The sequence below is a fragment of the Trematomus bernacchii genome, unplaced genomic scaffold (genome assembly GCF_902827165.1).
Source record: "Trematomus bernacchii unplaced genomic scaffold, fTreBer1.1, whole genome shotgun sequence".
Classification (NCBI taxonomy): domain Eukaryota; kingdom Metazoa; phylum Chordata; class Actinopteri; order Perciformes; family Nototheniidae; genus Trematomus; species Trematomus bernacchii.
The window spans coordinates 266037-284531 of record NW_022987590.1 but is presented as its reverse complement, the minus strand read 5'-3'; the positions used below and the strand labels follow the sequence as shown (position 1 = coordinate 284531).

The window sequence follows — 18495 nt, the reverse complement described above, 5'->3', positions numbered from 1 at the left end:
TACTTGTAGTCTCTCTCCCAGAACTTGACGGGCCGGACGTAGGAGGTGATGAAGATGGCGCTGCCCAGGAAGGGGTTGAGGGGGGTGGAGAAGATCGCCGACACCACGGCCTGAACAAACAGCATGGCAGAGTCTGGGGGGGGGGGGGGTCAAGGAGCATTTCAAAATGATGTTTCCTGCTCTGTATTAAAAGTCCCCTATTTGACTGTTTTTCATCAATATATTATAGGTCTCAGATATATACAGAACATGTCTCTGAAGTGTTTGGCTATGACCTCATAAAGTGGCCACAATCTGATTTTCAGCTCATTTTCAGACAGGTTTTTATAAAAATGGATCAGGACAAAAAGAGAGAGAATCTTTGTTCCTGAAACTTTCAGAGTCTCTTTCCACAGAGGGGACACATGTTGATGAAGAAGAGACATGAAGAAGAGGGGACACATGGTGATGTAGAAGAGACATGAAGAAGAGGGGACACATGGTGATGTAGAAGAGACATGAAGAAGAGGGGACACATGTTGATGTAGAAGAGACGTGAAGAAGAGGGGACACATGTTGATGTAGAAGAGACATGAAGAAGAGGGGACACATGTTGATGTAGAAGAGACATGAAGAAGAGGGGACACATGTTGATGTAGAAGAGACATGAAGAAGAGGGGACACATGTTGATGTAGAAGAGACATGAAGAAGAGGGGACACAAGTTGATGTAGAAGAGACATGAAGAAGAGGGGACACATGTTGATGTAGAAGAGACATGAAGAAGAGGGGACACATGTTGATGTAGAAGAGACATGAAGAAGAGGGGACACAAGTTGATGTAGAAGAGACATGAAGAAGAGGGGACACATGTTGATGTAGAAGAGACATGAAGAAGAGGGAACACATGTTGATGTAGAAGAGACATGAAGAAGAGGGGACACATGTTGATGTAGAAGAGACATGAAGAAGAGGGGACACATGTTGATGTAGAAGAGACATGAAGAAGAGGGGACACATGTTGATGTAGAAGAGACATGAAGAAGAGGGGACACAAGTTGATGTAGAAAAGACATGAAGAAGAGGGGACACATGTTGATGTAGAAGAGACATGAAGAAGAGGGGACACATGTTGATGTAGAAGAGACATGAAGAAGAGGGGACACATGTTGATGTAGAAGAGACATGAAGAAGAGGGGACACATGTTGATGTAGAAGAGACATGAAGAAGAGGGGACACGTGTTGATGTAGAAGAGACATGAAGAAGAGGGGACACAAGTTGATGTAGAAAAGACATGAAGAAGAGGGGACACATGTTGATGAAGAAGAGACATGAAGAAGAGGGGACACATGTTGATGTAGAAGAGACATGAAGAAGAGGGGACACATGTTGATGTAGAAGAGACATGAAGAAGAGGGGACACATGTTGATGTAGAAGAGACATGAAGAAGAGGGGACACATGTTGATGTAGAAGAGACATGAAGAAGAGGGGACACAAGTTGATGTAGAAAAGACATGAAGAAGAGGGGACACATGTTGATGAAGAAGAGACATGAAGAAGAGGGGACACATGATGATGTAGAAGAGACATGAAAATGTCATATCTACAGTGTAGTTATGCCGATGAAATTCTTAGGTCACAGGCTTCTCCAACAGTGCAATCCAATAACACAGATACACAGAAACATATGGTGCAAGTAATAGTAAATAGTAAATACAAAAAGCTAAATAGTTTAAAAAAGTGAAATGGTGAAATAAGTGTCGTTCTTAGTTAATGTGCAATGTGGATTTTTTTTGTACCTGTATTATAGGCTTATATTATATGGTTTGAAGAAGCAAAATAGCTTTCAGTAACTGAACAACAGCTGCACCTACACACACTGAACCAGTGGTGGCGGTATGTACCTCTAAAGTTAATGTTCTAAAATACAATAATAGCATGTTGAACAAACATGTCTTTGCTACTGTGGACTTTCTTTTTAAGTTCAAGAGGACGACAACAGGATTGCGATTTTCAAAACAAATATTTGATGTCCTCCAGTAAAGAAAATAAATGCTTGTTTTGAAAGAGTCAGAACTGTGCTAAGTTTGTGTTAGCGACTGAATTAAATTAGATTAAGTTGGAATATTAAATCTTCCAAAGGTCTACATAAAATACAGGGTGGGAACTTTTTATGAAAATACAAAAATGGAAAGATTGTGGGTTATTTCAGCCATGAGAACCAGGTAAATATTGGTATCAGCTGAAAAAAAATCCATATCGTGCATCCATAGTTTCTTGGTTACTTTCATACATGATCATACAAAAACATATAATATAGGAGGCGTGTGGCGCAGTGGAATAGTGCGTTGGTGTTCGGATCAGGGGAGCACAGGTTCAAACCCCACTGCAGTCAGCATGTCGTTGTGTCCCTGAGACACTTCACCCCAAATTGCTCCTGTGGGGATTGTCCACAGTATTGAGTATGTAAGTCGCTTTGGATAAAAGCGTCTAACAAGTGACATGTAATGTAATGTAATAAAAGGAAGGGCAGTCCAATCCATCATGAACAACAATTACTGCAGCAAAAACAATGCATTTAAGTCAATTATTAAGGCTCTTATCAGTGCTACAGTGGTTCAGCTCTGCCTGAGAAACAGTGCACATCATAATAACTGTAACAGAGCGTGGTGGAAGGATACGAGGCACAGCGAAGGGCTGAGCGAAGGCGTGGAAGGCTGAGCCCCATGTGATCTGCCAGGGGGCGATGTAGGTGTACACAAAGTGCAGCTTGTAGAACAGCTCCCACATCTGGGAGAAAACAAACACATACAAAAACACTTCAGTACAGATAACTGTGGGAAAATAAGCAATAAAAAAACCCTGATTGTGTCATATAAAGACTTTCTGTGGCCTGAGCGTGACAGGAAGAACTGTAGTGTGAATCATCTGTATTTAATTAGACTGTGACATTAAATATATGCACGGTGCCTCCGGTGCAGCGCGTCTTGTGTTCATCTGACCTTGCTGAAGACGATGGACATGACGAAGAGGTCGAGCAGCAGCGTCTCGGACAGGTGGCGGCAGTCGAAGGTGAAGAAGAGGACGGTGAAGAGGATGGTGATGTACTGGTAGGTGGGGCTGCTGTAGGAGGAGCGCAGCAGCTTCAGTCCGGCCACCGTGATCATCAGAGCGCCCACCCTGAAGAACACCATTTATTATACATTACTTTGTTTTTTTACATCTGCGGGTCAGACTGAAGCACGCTTTTGTGCACCTGTCAATCTTAGAAATAAGTAGAAATGTTCCTCACTCAGTGTCGAGTCTCTTGGGGCTGGCGAGCTCTCTGGCGCTGCCGCTCAGCTCGTTGAGGATGATGAGGGGATAAAGGACGTTCTTCTCCAGGAACAGCAGCCACACGTGGAGCTTCTCAAACCACATCACATGAGCCGCGTCTGAGGAAGGAGACGGAGACGTTAATATCATCATGGGGATACGCAAGGCAAGTTCATTTCTAAAGGACATTTCATCAACAAGGCGATGTTGGTGCTTGAAAAGAAACACCTTGTAAAATGACATGTAAATACAATTCAAAAACAGTCATTAAAAAAGCCCAGAAAACAAAAAATAAAACGAGCTAAATTAGAATAAGACTGGTATAAAATATATCAATAAAAGTTCCAGTACAGTGTAAGAAACAAATCGTTTTCAATTTAATAAAAAGCAGCTGCAATAAAAGGAGATACAGCATAGTTAAGAGACACACAACTATACAGCTACTTCAATAAAGACTGTTACAAAATATTGTCCTTTTGCTTTGTTACAGTTACTATGAGGAACTCTCGGGCACGCAGTCAGACCCTGCTGCAGTAAAATAAGAGGTTTTCTAAAAAGGGACCCCGGTGCATGGAAAAACCCACAGGAACCGCCAAAAACCACACGAAAGGAAAGCTCCTCAAAGTATCTTAAATAAACAAAAATGTAGTGATATTACGCTGCGTTTTTTGGGCTATGTGTGATTCAACGTACTCACCCCTGACTTCGAATTGGTAGTACTCCTTGGTTTTGAGCAGCGGGTGAGAGAAGCAGTACCAGGGCAGCTGCTTTCGGACCTGAGGCAGCAGGTAGTGGGTGAGCAGACCCACCGCCGCCAGCAGGGAGTACAGCACGTAACTGAGGAAGGGCTGAACACACACCCCAATATTTAATTCATTTGTTTCCTGTTTCCTTAAAGCGACGGATATTTGATATGTTCTTGTTTTCTGTGCATCTTATCAATCAAATCATTTGTATTTAAAGGTCCCCAATTATACTGTTTTGCATCAATATATTATAGGTCTCAGATATATACAGAACATGTCTCTGAAGTGTTTGGCTCCAAACACCAAACAGATCATTGCAGCGTCCCATAATCCCCTCTGTTTCAGCCCTGTTTCCAAAGTGCTGATTCTCTGTCTGTTACTTTAGATGAAAATAAGGAGCCCCTCCCCACGCCCCTCTGAGAGATATTTGGTTACAAAGAACTCAATGGTGCTCTAGGAGGAGATTCAGGTGATAAGGTGGGGGGGGGGGGGGTTACCTTGGTTGCTGATTGGCTAATGGTTACACAAGACAAAACATCGTTATGACATCATAAAATCTGATCAGCTCATTTTCAGACAGGTTTTTATAGAAATGGATCAGGACAAAAAGAGAGAGAATCTTTGTTCCTGAAACTTTCAGAGTGTCTTTCCACAAAGGGGACACATGTTGATGTAGAAGAGACATGAAGAAGAGGGGACAGATGTAGAAGAGACATGAAGAAGAGGGGACAGATGTAGAAGAGACATGAAGAAGAGGGGACACATGTTGATGTAGAAGAGACATGAAGAAGAGGGGACACATGATGATGTAGAAGAGACATGAAGAAGAGGGGACACATGTTGATGTAGAAGAGACATGAAGAAGAGGGGACACATGTTGATGTATAAGAGATACGAAGAAGAGGGGACACATGTTGATGTAGAAGAGACATGAAGAAGAGGGGACACATGTTGATGTAGAAGAGACATGAAGAAGAGGGGACACATGTTGATGTAGAAGAGACATGAAGAAGAGGGGACACATGTTGATGTAGAAGAGACATGTAGAAGAGGGGACACATGTTGATGTAGAAGAGACATGAAGAAGAGGGGACACATGTTGATGTAGAAGAGACATGAAGAAGAGGGGACACATGTTGATGTAGAAGAGACATGAAGAAGAGGGGACACATGATGATGTAGAAGAGACATGAAGAAGAGGGGACACATATTGATGTAGAAGAGACATGAAGAAGAGGGGACACATGTTGATGTAGAAGAGACATGAAGAAGAGGGGACACATGTTGATGTAGAAAAGACATGAAGAAGAGGGGACACATGTTGATGTAGAAGAGACATGAAGAAGAGGGGACACATGTTGATGTAGAAAAGACATGAAGAAGAGGGGACACATGTTGATGTAGAAGAGACATGAAGAAGTGAATTTTGCATAATAGGTGACCTTTGATAGGAAGATATTGGCTGTACCTGCAGTGCAATAAAGACGGTGCTGACGTGGATGGCGAAGTAAAGGACAGCGATGACCACACACACGATCAGGTCCGACTGCAGGCGCTCGTTCTGTCATTCAACAACACACGACAGGGAGGGGTTAGAAAAAGTCAAGTCTGGAGATAATTATCCAGTCCTGGCTTTAAATAATAAAGGATGAAGGTCAGCTCACCACTGAGGCCCGGAGCTTCTCGGGCAGAGGGTCCTGGACTTCTGACAGAGGGTCCTCTGGGTTCTTGTCTTTTACATTGGGTACAATCTTGGTCTGTATCAGCGAGCTATAAGAAAGCAAAACAGCAAAACTATCACTCGCACACATCACTCATCTCCTGAGGGGGTTTCTCTCAGAGGGAATGTTTATTCGCGGCTAACACTACAGGCCTTGTGAGAAAGATTCATACTATTAAAAATCCCCTCCAGAGATAATCAGATATGACATCGATGAGTAGAGAAGTCGCAGATTTTGGATTAATGTGGATTTCTTAACGGGTAAATACTTTTGATGATCTGATATTTCCTACCCATGTGCCAAAAATGTAACACAAATTAAGGCAAATATTCGAACGTGACTTTGATTTGTATTCCTCTGAGAAGTGTCCACAGCTCAGATACTACAGGTACTCCTTTGATGAGGTGTGTGTTGCTGTGGTGGTCTCACATGAGGACAGAAGGGTCTCCGCTCTGCCGGCTCAGATGGTAGGACACGGCGACGAGGAGGCCGCAGAACACGGAGAACAACACGGGGATGTGATGAGGCTCCCAGGACTCCTGACGCAGAGAACACAGAGAACACAAAGAGGGTTAATAAAGTTCATAATAAACTACAATGCATGAGGGATTTATGATGCTGATGAGGATTTTCACAAATGCATGATTGTGCCCTACAGTACAATAGACAGGAAACAAAGTCCGTCACCGCAGGTTTATTTATAACATTAATAATACAATAATTCACTTCAATTTATATAGCACATTTTATAATATATCATTGTTTTTTATTAGGAGATACGCAATGTGTTTATTATAAACTAGTGATAACAAGCAAATATGAGTCATCTAAAATCTGCCAAGAATGTTAGCAACAGTTTCTCCAACATGAATAAAGTATTAACGCTTAGGCACCTTTGCTGTGTCTCACATTGGTACTTTTTACTAGCTTCAGGGACAGTTTTAAAGTCAATTAACTCTGGATTTCTGTCCTCGGTTTGCTTTCTGATGACAGTCAGGTGCTATCTATCCATCTACATTGATCCTGATGAGATGTAGACGCTGAGTCGGCGTTGCCCTCACCTTCAGAGCTCCGTAGCAGAAGCCGTAGAGCAGAGCGACGGTGACGACGCTGCGTAGGAAGCTGTACAGAGCCGACAGCAGGCTGGTGGAGGCTGCAGGGACACACAGGACAGGAAGTCAGACATCAGAGACAGGATGCAGATCACCACCAATCACTGCCATGTCAGAATATATAGAGAGGCGAAGTCCCGCCCTTCTACTTCCAACCCATGGGCCCTTATTTCGGAAAAAGTATGTATTGAAGTCAATGGAGAGAGAAAGATTATCTCTCGATCCCGTTTGAATTGTGCCATGAATTACACATATGATGTTTGTCAATTTTAAAAAATCATTTCCATGTCAAAAGTCACAGTTTGTCGTAAAACTGTTGAAATATAAGATTATGAAAAATACGCAACTAGAAAGACTACAAATCCCAGAATCCCGGTCCCGCATGCTGGCTCTTAGGAACCGACTAACTCCCCTTGTGTGTATGTACAGCTCTCAACATGCCCAGACTTGGAGTGATTTTCACCTCTTTTAATACTTTTCAACTCATTCTGAAAGAAAGAAGTGAAATGTGCCAACGTGACGGCCGTCTTGGTGTGTGGTGCGAGACGGGAGATGTAGTTCATTGAGCGGTTTCACACAAAAAAAAGTGTTACTTCACAGTTTTACGACATATTTTTTTGACTTGTAAAATTATCTTTTAAATTGACAAACATCATATGTGTAATTCGTGGCACAATTCAAACGGGATCGAAAGATAATCTTTCTCTCCCCATTGACTTCAATACATATTTAATCCGAAATAAGGTCCCATGGAGGTCCCCCACCTCTCTATAAAGCAGGTGTGTGTGTGTGTGTGTGTGTGTGTGTGTGTGTGTGTGTGTGTGTGTGTGTGTCACTCACCGTTGCCCCCGAACACGTGGATGTCCAGCTGCTCGAAGATGTACATGACGAAGGTGTTGACTTGCGGCAGCAGCCCCACGAAGAAGATGATGGGGAAACACAGAGTGAACACTGCAGAGACACATGATGTTACGATTAAAACGATGATGTGTTCATTGATCTTTATAGGGCTAAACCGCTTTTATCGGATGAAGCTCTGAATGTCTGTTATCATAGTTTATGCTGCTTAACCTTAAATTAAAAATAAATCCTCAAACAAAATCTTAATTTTGAATAAATGGATAAATCATGTTCAATGAGGTAGCTTTTTTATTGCAATTACAATCTCGTTTTTGAAAGTTTAATCGCCAAAAAATATGGATTTCAACAGATATTTGGTTAGATTGGTTATAGATGAGAGTAACACCTACGTCACTTCCGGGCGAAAAGTACGGCCCCGCCCACTTTTGGGAGAAAACAACGCTGTCATTTGAATGGCGGTCAATAGAAATTCTGAAGTTTTTGCCAATCCGATCAGAAATGTTTGAAAACCTTGGATTTTCTGATCTTCAAAGAGCCCGATTACGATGGCCAGACAGGCAAACAATTACATTAAATCATTGGAAATCGACGATCGGTCTCGATATGTGGTTAAATTAAAATCAGTAGGCGAGGCTGTAATTTCGCCAGCTGTTACTCTCATGAGCGAGGCGGAAAATAATTGTGTTATCATGCCAAAAAGCTGCTGTCGTTTATTGCACCTTAAACATTAAAACAAATCCAGAGTTCAGTGTTTCTGTACTTCCTCTAAGAACAAAGGACAGTAACAGAAGAGCTCTGTGGCTTCAGGCTTCATCGCCGTTCAAATGACAGCGTTGGTTTCCCCCAAAAGTGGGCGGGGCCGTAAAGTGACGTAGATGTTACTCTCATCTATGGACATCGATCGCCTACTGCTATATGTAACCATATATCGAGCCAATGATGTAATGTAATAGTTTTCCTGACTGGCCATCGTAATCGCGCTCCACGGTTTTCTTACATTTCTGATCGGATTGGCAAAAACTTCAGAATCTGTATTGACCGCCATTCAAATGACAGCTTTGTTTTCCCCCAAAAGTGGGCGGAGCCGTACTTTTTGCCCGGAAGTGACGCATGTGTTACTCTGGAGTTATTGGAAATGTTGGAATCGTTCGAGGCAGAAACAATCCTTCACAGCAACCACTGGAATCCAATTCTGTTAATAGTATAATAATATTAGTGTAGCCTCATCCTGATATCAGACTGTGTACAAATACCGGGTTTAAACACAATGAATACAAATGCAGAACAAATAAATAATGATAATTTCCAAAAAGCTTTCATCTTAAATTATAGTTTTTCTAGCTTTTATGCTTTGGATGAGGCAGATGACTTGTTTATTGTTCTGCATGTCTGACTGAGCTGATATGAATGTTTCATATTGGAGAGTCTCCAGGCAACTGCAGCAATTACTGTTGATTGTTGTTTGATGAAGGCGAGTTAATAACCAAATAACCACTGCTTCTCGTGAAGAGGTGGAGAGCACATTCCCATCATTCTGCGGGACTTTTCTTATCGTCGTGATGCAGCTAGACTTGTCTCTTGTGTTGGGGAATAATTCAAGTTCAGCAGTGGATTCTCACATGTACGATTTCTCTCCGAGTCATTTCCCACCGTTACAGAGAGACAGATAATAGGTAGTCTCACGCCAACCATGTTGTCTAAAACTATGATAAGTTTAATCATCTATTACCTTCCATTAAGCCTTGTTCCAGTAATGTAGGAGATATATTTGATTATGATCTTGAAGATTGATGATCATGCTAGTAAAGTATTATAGCTTAACAAGCCAAAATTGAAACATCACATAAACAACAGATTAGCCAATTTGCCGAGTCTGCACATTTTTGTATTGATTTGACTAACTAACTAACTATTAACGGACTAGTTTTAGCATACATTTCTGAGTTTTTGTGTCCATATTCCCAGACCTAGATCTCTTTTTGTATTGTCACTATTGCAACTTGTTTTGGAGAAAGCCATACTAATGATCCCCAAGTTCCCATCAGCAAAAACACGTGGGTTTGCTATCCTGGCTCCAAAATGGTGGAATGAGCTCCCCATTGACATCAGGACAGCAGAAAGCTTACATATCTTCCGGCGCAGACTGAAAACTCATCTCTTTCGACTCCACTTCAAGCAATAAAATGAAAAACAGAAAACAAAAAACAAAAACAAAATAAAAAGCACTTTTATACTAACAAAGGACTGGCTTATCTAAAGCCAGTTGAGTAGCACTTGAAATGTTTTGGCTCTATGAAACCAGAGGCCTGTACTACGAAGCTGGTTCAACCTAACCTGGATATGTTTGAGTTAGCCGGTTGGCCCAATCCAAAACATACGCGCTCTGGCTAAACTGTACTACGACGCTGGTTATCAAGTGGATCGCTCAAGCCAGCCGTGTCCTATCTAGTTAGGTGCGCGTTCACATGAAAGGGGTGGTATTTGGAGCATTTGACCAATCTCAAACACGGACAAGCGTACTGACAGCGCAGCGTCATACTTCCTGAATGAAAAGTGAACTTTAATATTAGTCAAATATGAAGAAGTTAAACTTTAAACATCCATGACTTAAACACTTTATCCAGGATAAAAGCCACATAGCTGCACCTGCAAGGTGAATACAGCTGGTAACAGAAAAAGTGTTTGAATGCGTACATTAACAGGTTTATGATATCACTGCCCCGTCCAAGACACGATCTGACTTTAATTACATTTGACTCGAGTGTTTCGTCAACTTAATGTGTTGCTTAAAATAATACTTCTGCATACAGTATGTGACACTGAGTGTTGCACGGCCAGATACGGCTCAAGAAGCTGACTCAAATAAGGAAATATATGATACATTATGATGTGATATGATATGAATGATAATGGGACACATCGCCGTCTGCACTCACAGTGCCGCGGACTGTACTTAATGTTACTCTGATCCGGTTACTTATGTCGTGGCAGATATTTAAGTAAGCTTTCTTAACGCTAATATTATAATAGTCAGATTGCTCTGAAGATGGGAGGGGATATTCTATTCATTTTCACGTTCACACAGTCAGTTGATTTTTGCCGGCCGTCTTTCCTGCAACGGCAGTTTTTCTGTATTTCCTCTATCCTGTAATATGAATTGATCGCTTTAAACTCCGCACACGGAGCTCTGATTGGTCAGCAGGCGGTGCTTTCACTGAGTTGATCTCTTAGCCTGCCACCTAACCTGCTCCGGAGCAGGTTTGCCGCTCAGCATAAGTTACCATGGAAATCTAGCCTGCTAAAAAGAGAACCAGCGTCGTAGGACCGGAAAGCCAGAGATTTCCCTGAAGTTAGTCGGCTAAGCGGAAATCCAGCTTCGTAGTACAGGCCTCTGATGTACTTATATGATTCTGTTTTCTTCAAGTTTGTATCTTCTTGGTCGAATGTAAGTCGCTTTGGATAAAAGCGTCAGCTAAATGCAATGTAATGTAGGATGTTATTCATACAGATAATCAGAGCCCCAGTGTTGTGCTCACCGATGATGAGGTCCCTGGCGGAGGCGAGGATGATGGAGCTGGTGAGGGCGACGCCGTACAGCGTGAAGCGGGAGGCCGTCCTCAGGCTGCCGCAGTGGAAGAGCCAGATGAGGCCGCAGCACAGGCAGAAGTAGACGGGCCGGCTGTACGCGATGACGCGGTTATGGCCCTGCAGGAGGGAGGGAGAGGGAATAAACAGCTTATTATAGAAGCTCTGTTTTCCCATGATGCACCAAGACAGCTCAGAACTAAGAACATGCATAATCATAATTAAAAAAATTAAAATTAAAGAAATAATCATATTTATAATAAAATATAAACAATTAAATAATTTAAAAGAAGTATTATTATTATTATAAAAAAAAATAATAATAATGCAAAATATAAGTAATGGTTTCTCAAAACAATTCTTAACGTATATTTTCCTTTTAAGATCACAAATGGACCCTGGACACAACATGTTCAACCCCTTCCCCTCTGGCAGGGGGCTGCGCTCCATCGGGACCAAAACCTCTCGCCACCTGAACAGTTTCTTCCCCTCCTCTTAAACAAGGCCCGGCCCCCCCACTGACACAACGTAGACTCTATATGCATTACATTAAAGGAGAGGTGTCATGCTTTTCCGGTTATTACCCGTCCCCTTGTGTGTTATGAAGGTTTTTATGCATGTAAACGGTGTGCAGAGTCAAAACCCTCAAAGTACACCCTGTAGCGAGTAAAACTCTAACACAGAAAATACCTCCCCAAAACGCCTCGTTGGAGATACGTCACTGCCCATTTGAGTCTTCCATTTCGTTCCGGGTACGGCATGATGTCAAGCGGTACCCGGAACGAAATGGACCAATCCCGAAGAGCCGTTACGTTACGTCCGCGGAGCCGTTACGTTAAGCCCCCGCTGATTGGTCCAAATTGACCAATCCACGGACTTCCTCACACACACATCTGTGTGCAGGGAGCAGGCAGCTCTGCTGATTTCTCCTCCCTGGCTGCAGGCTGATAACAGACAGTTGGGATCGCGGCAAAATTCTCTCTGCAGACCCATTCTCACAGCGTTTATCAACCTTTTTCTTACTCAATATCAAGCCACACTTATTGTTTTTACTTCGGCTGTGAGTTTGTGTGTGCTCAGGATGAGTTTGGCTGTGTTTCGCTATGTATCCTAAACAAGGAAACAACACCTCCACGGAGCTCAGCGCGATTCACAACGTCCCGACCAATCAGAGCACACTGTGCTCACAGGGAGGGTGGGGGCTGGAGCTATTGGAGCTACAACGAGCCGTTAAAGGCAGAGAGTGAAATTCAGTGAATACACGTAGTTTACAGAGATGCTGTTTGAGAAACCAATGTGAGTTTGGAACATTGCACAATATAAATCTATTCTAGTATACCTCAACAATGGAATTATGATCAGTGGAAATGGCCATGACACCTCTCCTTTAATGCACACAATGTTCAAATACTCCTTACTGCACATATTCTTATTTCATATTTTATATTCTATAACTCATTGCATTCCATTTCGCTGTAAATTACTGCTTTATTTTATTGCTATTTAACTATATTTTATTACAGTGTCCTTAAAGATTTTTTGTTTTATATGGAGATTCTTTGTTTTATATTTTATGTCTGCCAGGTAGGTTCACACATACGAGGAATTTGACTTGATGTCGTGGTGCACGACATCAAGTCAAATTCCTCGTTTGTGTGAACCTACCTGGCAATAAACCCGTTTCTGATTCTGAAATGGCTCTCTTAATTTGGAGAGTGATGCTACATTCCCACCATGCCCTCCAAAACAAAGAAATGTTGCCCTCGAGATAGACTGTGCATAAAAGCAGACAGAAAGATTATTTAATTGAGTTTTGCAGAGGGTATTATTGCTAACGAGTCATAATCCAGTCAGTGGTGTCAGTGACACAGGTAGAGACAGAAATAGCTTCCAGTGTTGTGTTTCACAGAGAGGAAGCGTGCACGGCTGCAGAGCGCACGTTATCACCATAGACTGTATATATAAAGGTTTAAACACAACAGGCTGCGAGCTGCTCTCATCCAGAGGGATTTCACACTCCAACAATCACAGTAAATACACCAGGTCTGCTCAAAGTGTGTCACTGATGTTGGAGGGAAAGGAGTCCTCAAGGTGAGGTGAGGTGGAGAAGAAGAGTGAGGGAGGGAGGGAGAAGAAGAGTGAGGGAGAAGAAGAGTGAGGGAGGGAGAAGAAGAGTGAGGGAGGGAGAAGAAGAGTGAGGGAGGGAGCTGCTGTCTCAACTCTGGACGGCTATTTAAAGATCCTGCCTGCAGCGGAGTGAAGCTGCATTAATAAAAGACGCGTTTCAGAGCAGGCTACTGGTGCAGGAGAGGGAGGCACACACACACACACACACACACACACTCACTGAATCACATACACTGAAACACACACACACTCACTGAATCACATACACTGAAACACACACACTCACTGAATCACATACACTGAAACACACACACTCACTGAATCACATACACTGAAACACACACACTCACTGAATCACATACACTGAAACACACACACACTCACTGAATCACACACACACACTCACTGAAACACACACACTCACTGAAACACACACACACTCACTGAAACACACACACACACTGAAACACACACACTCACTGAAACACACACACACTCACTGAAACACACACACACACACACACACTCACTGAAACACACACACACACACTTCAGAATATAAGCATCACATTTAAGCCCAAAGAGTGTGGATGTTATATTGACTTACATGTCGCGGGGAAGAGGAGTCTGGTTGAACACTCTGGAAAAAAAAGAAAAAACAGGTGAATTCTACTTAAAATATAATGTTGAATACTTACACTTAATGTGTTTTAAATACATCCATTTATACGTTATTATAATATTTCAGAGTAAATAAAGAATAATACAAATGTTGAGTGTGACTTGCTCTTCACTGTCTGAATGTTGTGCAGTTTAGTATTGACCTTCAGTAATGAATACTGGCAGCTGGCGATGACGAGGCAGAACTGAAAGACCCAGATGTCGGTGAAGAAGCCGTGGACGAGCAGCAAGGAGCCGAGGAAGGCCACGAGCACGGCCAGCACCACGGCCAGAATGTTCTCCAGAAGCTCGCGGTTCCTGAGAGACAGCGAGAACAGTTAGATTATTAGTACAGTTAACAGTTCTCCAATAAAAGACTATCGCACCAATGCATAATATCCAAACCAGCTCCGCAGAACAACAGGTGGGCTTGATAGGCATGTGCTGGATTTACAAATGTCCAATGGTCTTTAAAATGAATAAAGTGTTACAAACGTTTCTGCCAGGAAATTAGCTTAAAGTTGTAATATTTTATCTAAGTTCTCCTATTCTTTATGTCTTATAAACAAAACACACAAAATAAACTATTTCCTCTAACCAGATTCAGTAATAAACAATACATTCTGAGCTTCCCAGTACAACTCTTAAGCCGATTGACTCATTTGAGACAAACAGTCACGTGAGAAATATTCTGGGAAATTCCTCCTGAACGTCCGGCTTTTTAAAATGTTTGCATGTGGAGCCCAGAAAGTAAAATATGGAAAAATGGAAAATACAGAAGACAGAATGAAGGCTGTAAAAGTGTGATATATAAGCTAGCTCCAATCCATGCAGGGCTTTAAGAAGAAGTCAAATCATCTTAAACACTGTGTTGCACCTTCTTTCTGAGCCTTACAGCTGATTGTGGATAAACTGCGGGCGACAAGACTGAGTCCCCCATAAAGACAATTACAGTAATCAGGACAAGGGGAGATAAAAGGCTTACTCTCCAAATATACAAGTGGAACGATTGAATTCTTCAACAGACCTACATCATGGGCAGGGTTTCCGTTAGCCGGTAATTACCGTTTTTTAGCTGGTAAAATGTATTAAAAAGCGGTAAATTCAAAACCTGACGGTCAAAATGTCCGGTAATAATTAGGGATGCTCCGATCGATCGGCAGCCGATCATTATCGGCCGATATTTACTCTTAATAGTTTGATCGGTGCTCTCTATAAAGGCCGATCAGGAGAGCTGGATCTGATCGATATGGACATAAACGCGAGTGAAGTATAACCGGACGAGAGAGAGAGATCAGAGATCAGATCAGTTGCGGAGTCTGACGGAGACACGCAGCTCTGCATGATCACCTGAAGCCCCGCCCACTGTTTAGCGAGCTGCATGAGAAACTGACGGGCTGTCAGGAGAGAGAGGGAGGGAGAGAGGAAAAGAGAGGCTCCGGTTTCGGTTATTATCCAAAGTTAATGTAAACTTTTGAATAATGTACTTCATCTACAAGTAGTTTGTTTGAATGTAATAATGATGTTGTTTGTTGTTTGTGGAGGCGCATCATTTATTGAAAAATGAATCTGAACTTTTCGATCTGTTACGATAATAAACTGAAGCAATATAAAAATGACACCCATTAACTGAGTTTTAAACATCAGCGTATCCGGTCATAGTCCGGTAATTACCTGCTAACGGAAACTCTGCTACACAATTATTATTATTATTGAAACATGACCGGTAAGTTTCAAATTTGTCCGGTAAAATAAATTCTTTCCGGACATTTGACCGGCAAGAAAAAATCCTAGCGGAAACCCTGGTCATGGGTACTTTACAATTAAAAAAAAAACGAGGGGTCCTTGTTTAGCAGGTGAAGCCAGCATTAAGGAGTCCAGTGTTGAACATCCTTTCTTATCACACTTCACTCTGAGCACTGTCTAATGCAGTGAAGTCCGAATGAAACGCAATGCAATGTGTTTACTGTCCCTCCAACACACTGGAAGTAAAGCATGCTTTTAATGATCAGAAAACATTTGAATAAATCTATTAAATCAATTAGAAAATATGTTAGGAACGTTTTTATTCCTGGCTAAAAGTTGGTATGTATGCTACAGCATGTTAGCATTCTAATCAGCTAATTAAATGCCTTTTGGCTTTCAAATTAGCCTATTTTATCTGTGTCACATGTGATATTTAAAAGACACCATCCTACAAGGTTTGTTCTTTAACTCTGACACCATTTTAGATTTGTTCTCCAGGCTAACCATAAGCCTTCTACAGAAACAGCTAGGGAAAAAATTAGCAAAAAGAAGAAATATATTCAGAGAGCACATTCCCATGATTTAGAAACTCCTCAATGTCAGTGCGTCTGACCTGATTAAATAAATCGTCACCGCTGTGCACAATAACAATCTGTAGATACAACTGTGTAATTATTCTGATTAATAACTTGGGTTTCCAGCAGAGAAGAAACAGGGTATGATAAAACAAGATGAGATAACATGCTGACTATTTCCAGGAGAACATTTAATTTTGGTCATAATTACAAACAGCATGAACAGGATGTTGTGTTGCTTTGTGGTATCTTCTTGTATTGAGTTTTTGTCAGAAACGGCATTAGTTTTCAACACAGACGTTATATGAGGCATTAAACGTGTACAATTGTGAAAAATGTGTAGAAATTGAGACAAGAACCCAAAGATATTCACTGCAACATGATATCAAACCGTGTATTTTTATATTCGGGATTCTGGGAAACGGTATTTTGATCTCTCTGTCTGTACACACAAACTGAAAGTTGACTTTGTAAAGCATCTTCATAATTGAGAGGCTGAAAACTGCATTTTCTTACATTTTGAATAAAGAACGACTTAAACATTGACTTTAAGTGATTATTCAAAAAATATGCGATAACATTTCTGTTGATCGTCAATGTTTTCGACTAATGGTTGCATCTATAAAAACCAGACCTAATTCATGGGAAATAAAGTTTGACAAACTCAGAGTCAGCTCATCATAACTGTGCATTATCCTCAGTGAAGTGTTGCTGCAGCTGCTCTCACCTGTCGAACAGCGCCAGCAGGGTGAGTCTGTCGAAGTGCAGGCCGACCCAGAGGAAGGGCAGCAGCCACAGACGGTAGTAGTGCCGGCTCTTGCCTGCGGGGGTGGCGGCGGGGTCCTCGGGGCCCAGCGGGGCGTCTTGCAGCTCGGGGCTTAGGTCCCCGTCCTGCTGCTCCAGAAGCTCCGGGTCCATCGTCAGGAGCCGGTTCAGACGGATCTGAGGGAGGGAGATCTGTCGCACCGTCACTCACACACTCAGGATACAACTCTTAATGTCTTAAAGGTCTCCTATTATACTGTTTTTTCATCAATATATTATAGGTCTCAGATATATACAGAACATGTCTCTGATTGGCTGAAACACCAAACAGATCATTGCAGCATTACCCATAATCCCCTCTGTTTCAGCCCTGTTTCCAAAGTGCTGATTCTCTGTCTGTTACTTTAGATGAAAATAAGGAGCCCCTCCCCACGCCCCTCTGAGAGAGATTTGGTTACAAAGAACACAATGGTGCTCTAGGAGGAGATTCAGGTGATAAGGGGGGGGGGGGTTACCTTGGTTGCTGATTGGCTAATGGTTACACAAGCCAAAACATCGTTATGACATCATAAAGTGGCCAAAATCTGATCAGCTCATTTTCAGACAGGTTTTTATAGAAATGGATCAGGACGAAAAGAGAGAGAATCTTTGTTCCTGAAACTTTCAGAGTCTCTTTACACAGAGGGGACACATGGTGATGAAGAAGAGACATGAAGAAGAGGGGACACATGTTGATGTAGAAGAGACATGAAGAAGAGGGGACACATGTTGATGTAGAAGAGACATGAAGAAGAGGGGACACATGTTGATGTAGAAGAGACATGAAGAAGAGGGGACACATGTTGATGTAGGAGAGACATGAAGAAGAGGGGACACATGTTGATGTAGAAGAGACATGAAGAAGAGGGGACACATGGTGATATAGAAGAGACATGAAGAAGAGGGGACACATGTTGATGTAGAAGAGACATGAAGAAGAGGGGACACATGTTGATGTAGAAGAGACATGAAGAAGAGGGGACACATGTTGATGTAGAAGAGACATGAAGAAGAGGGGACACATGTTGATGTAGAAGAGACATGAAGAAGAGGGGACACATGTTGATGTAGAGGAGACATGAAGAAGAGGGGACACATGTTGATGTAGAAGAGACATGAAGAAGAGGGGACACATGTTGATGTAGAAGAGACATGAAGAAGAGGGGACACATGTTGATGTAGAAGAGACATGAAGAAGAGGGGACACATGTTGATGTAGAAGAGACATGAAGAAGAGGGGACACATGTTGATGTAGAAGAG

At 42.1% G+C, this 18495-nt stretch overlaps 1 protein-coding gene across 1 annotated transcript in view; it reads right to left on the bottom strand.

Moving 5' to 3' along the window:
- pcnx1 (pecanex 1) overlaps positions 1 to 18495 on the bottom strand; it is a 58130-nt gene that overhangs the window by 13914 nt on the left and 25721 nt on the right. Inside the window, 14 exon segments of the mRNA XM_034129090.1 lie at positions 4 to 133; positions 2664 to 2772; positions 2985 to 3162; positions 3275 to 3416; positions 3995 to 4145; positions 5512 to 5604; positions 5708 to 5813; positions 6194 to 6303; positions 6826 to 6917; positions 7717 to 7827; positions 11274 to 11442; positions 14057 to 14089; positions 14274 to 14427; positions 17158 to 17387. Of these exon segments, the coding sequence (XP_033984981.1) occupies positions 4 to 133; positions 2664 to 2772; positions 2985 to 3162; positions 3275 to 3416; positions 3995 to 4145; positions 5512 to 5604; positions 5708 to 5813; positions 6194 to 6303; positions 6826 to 6917; positions 7717 to 7827; positions 11274 to 11442; positions 14057 to 14089; positions 14274 to 14427; positions 17158 to 17387 (1808 nt within the window).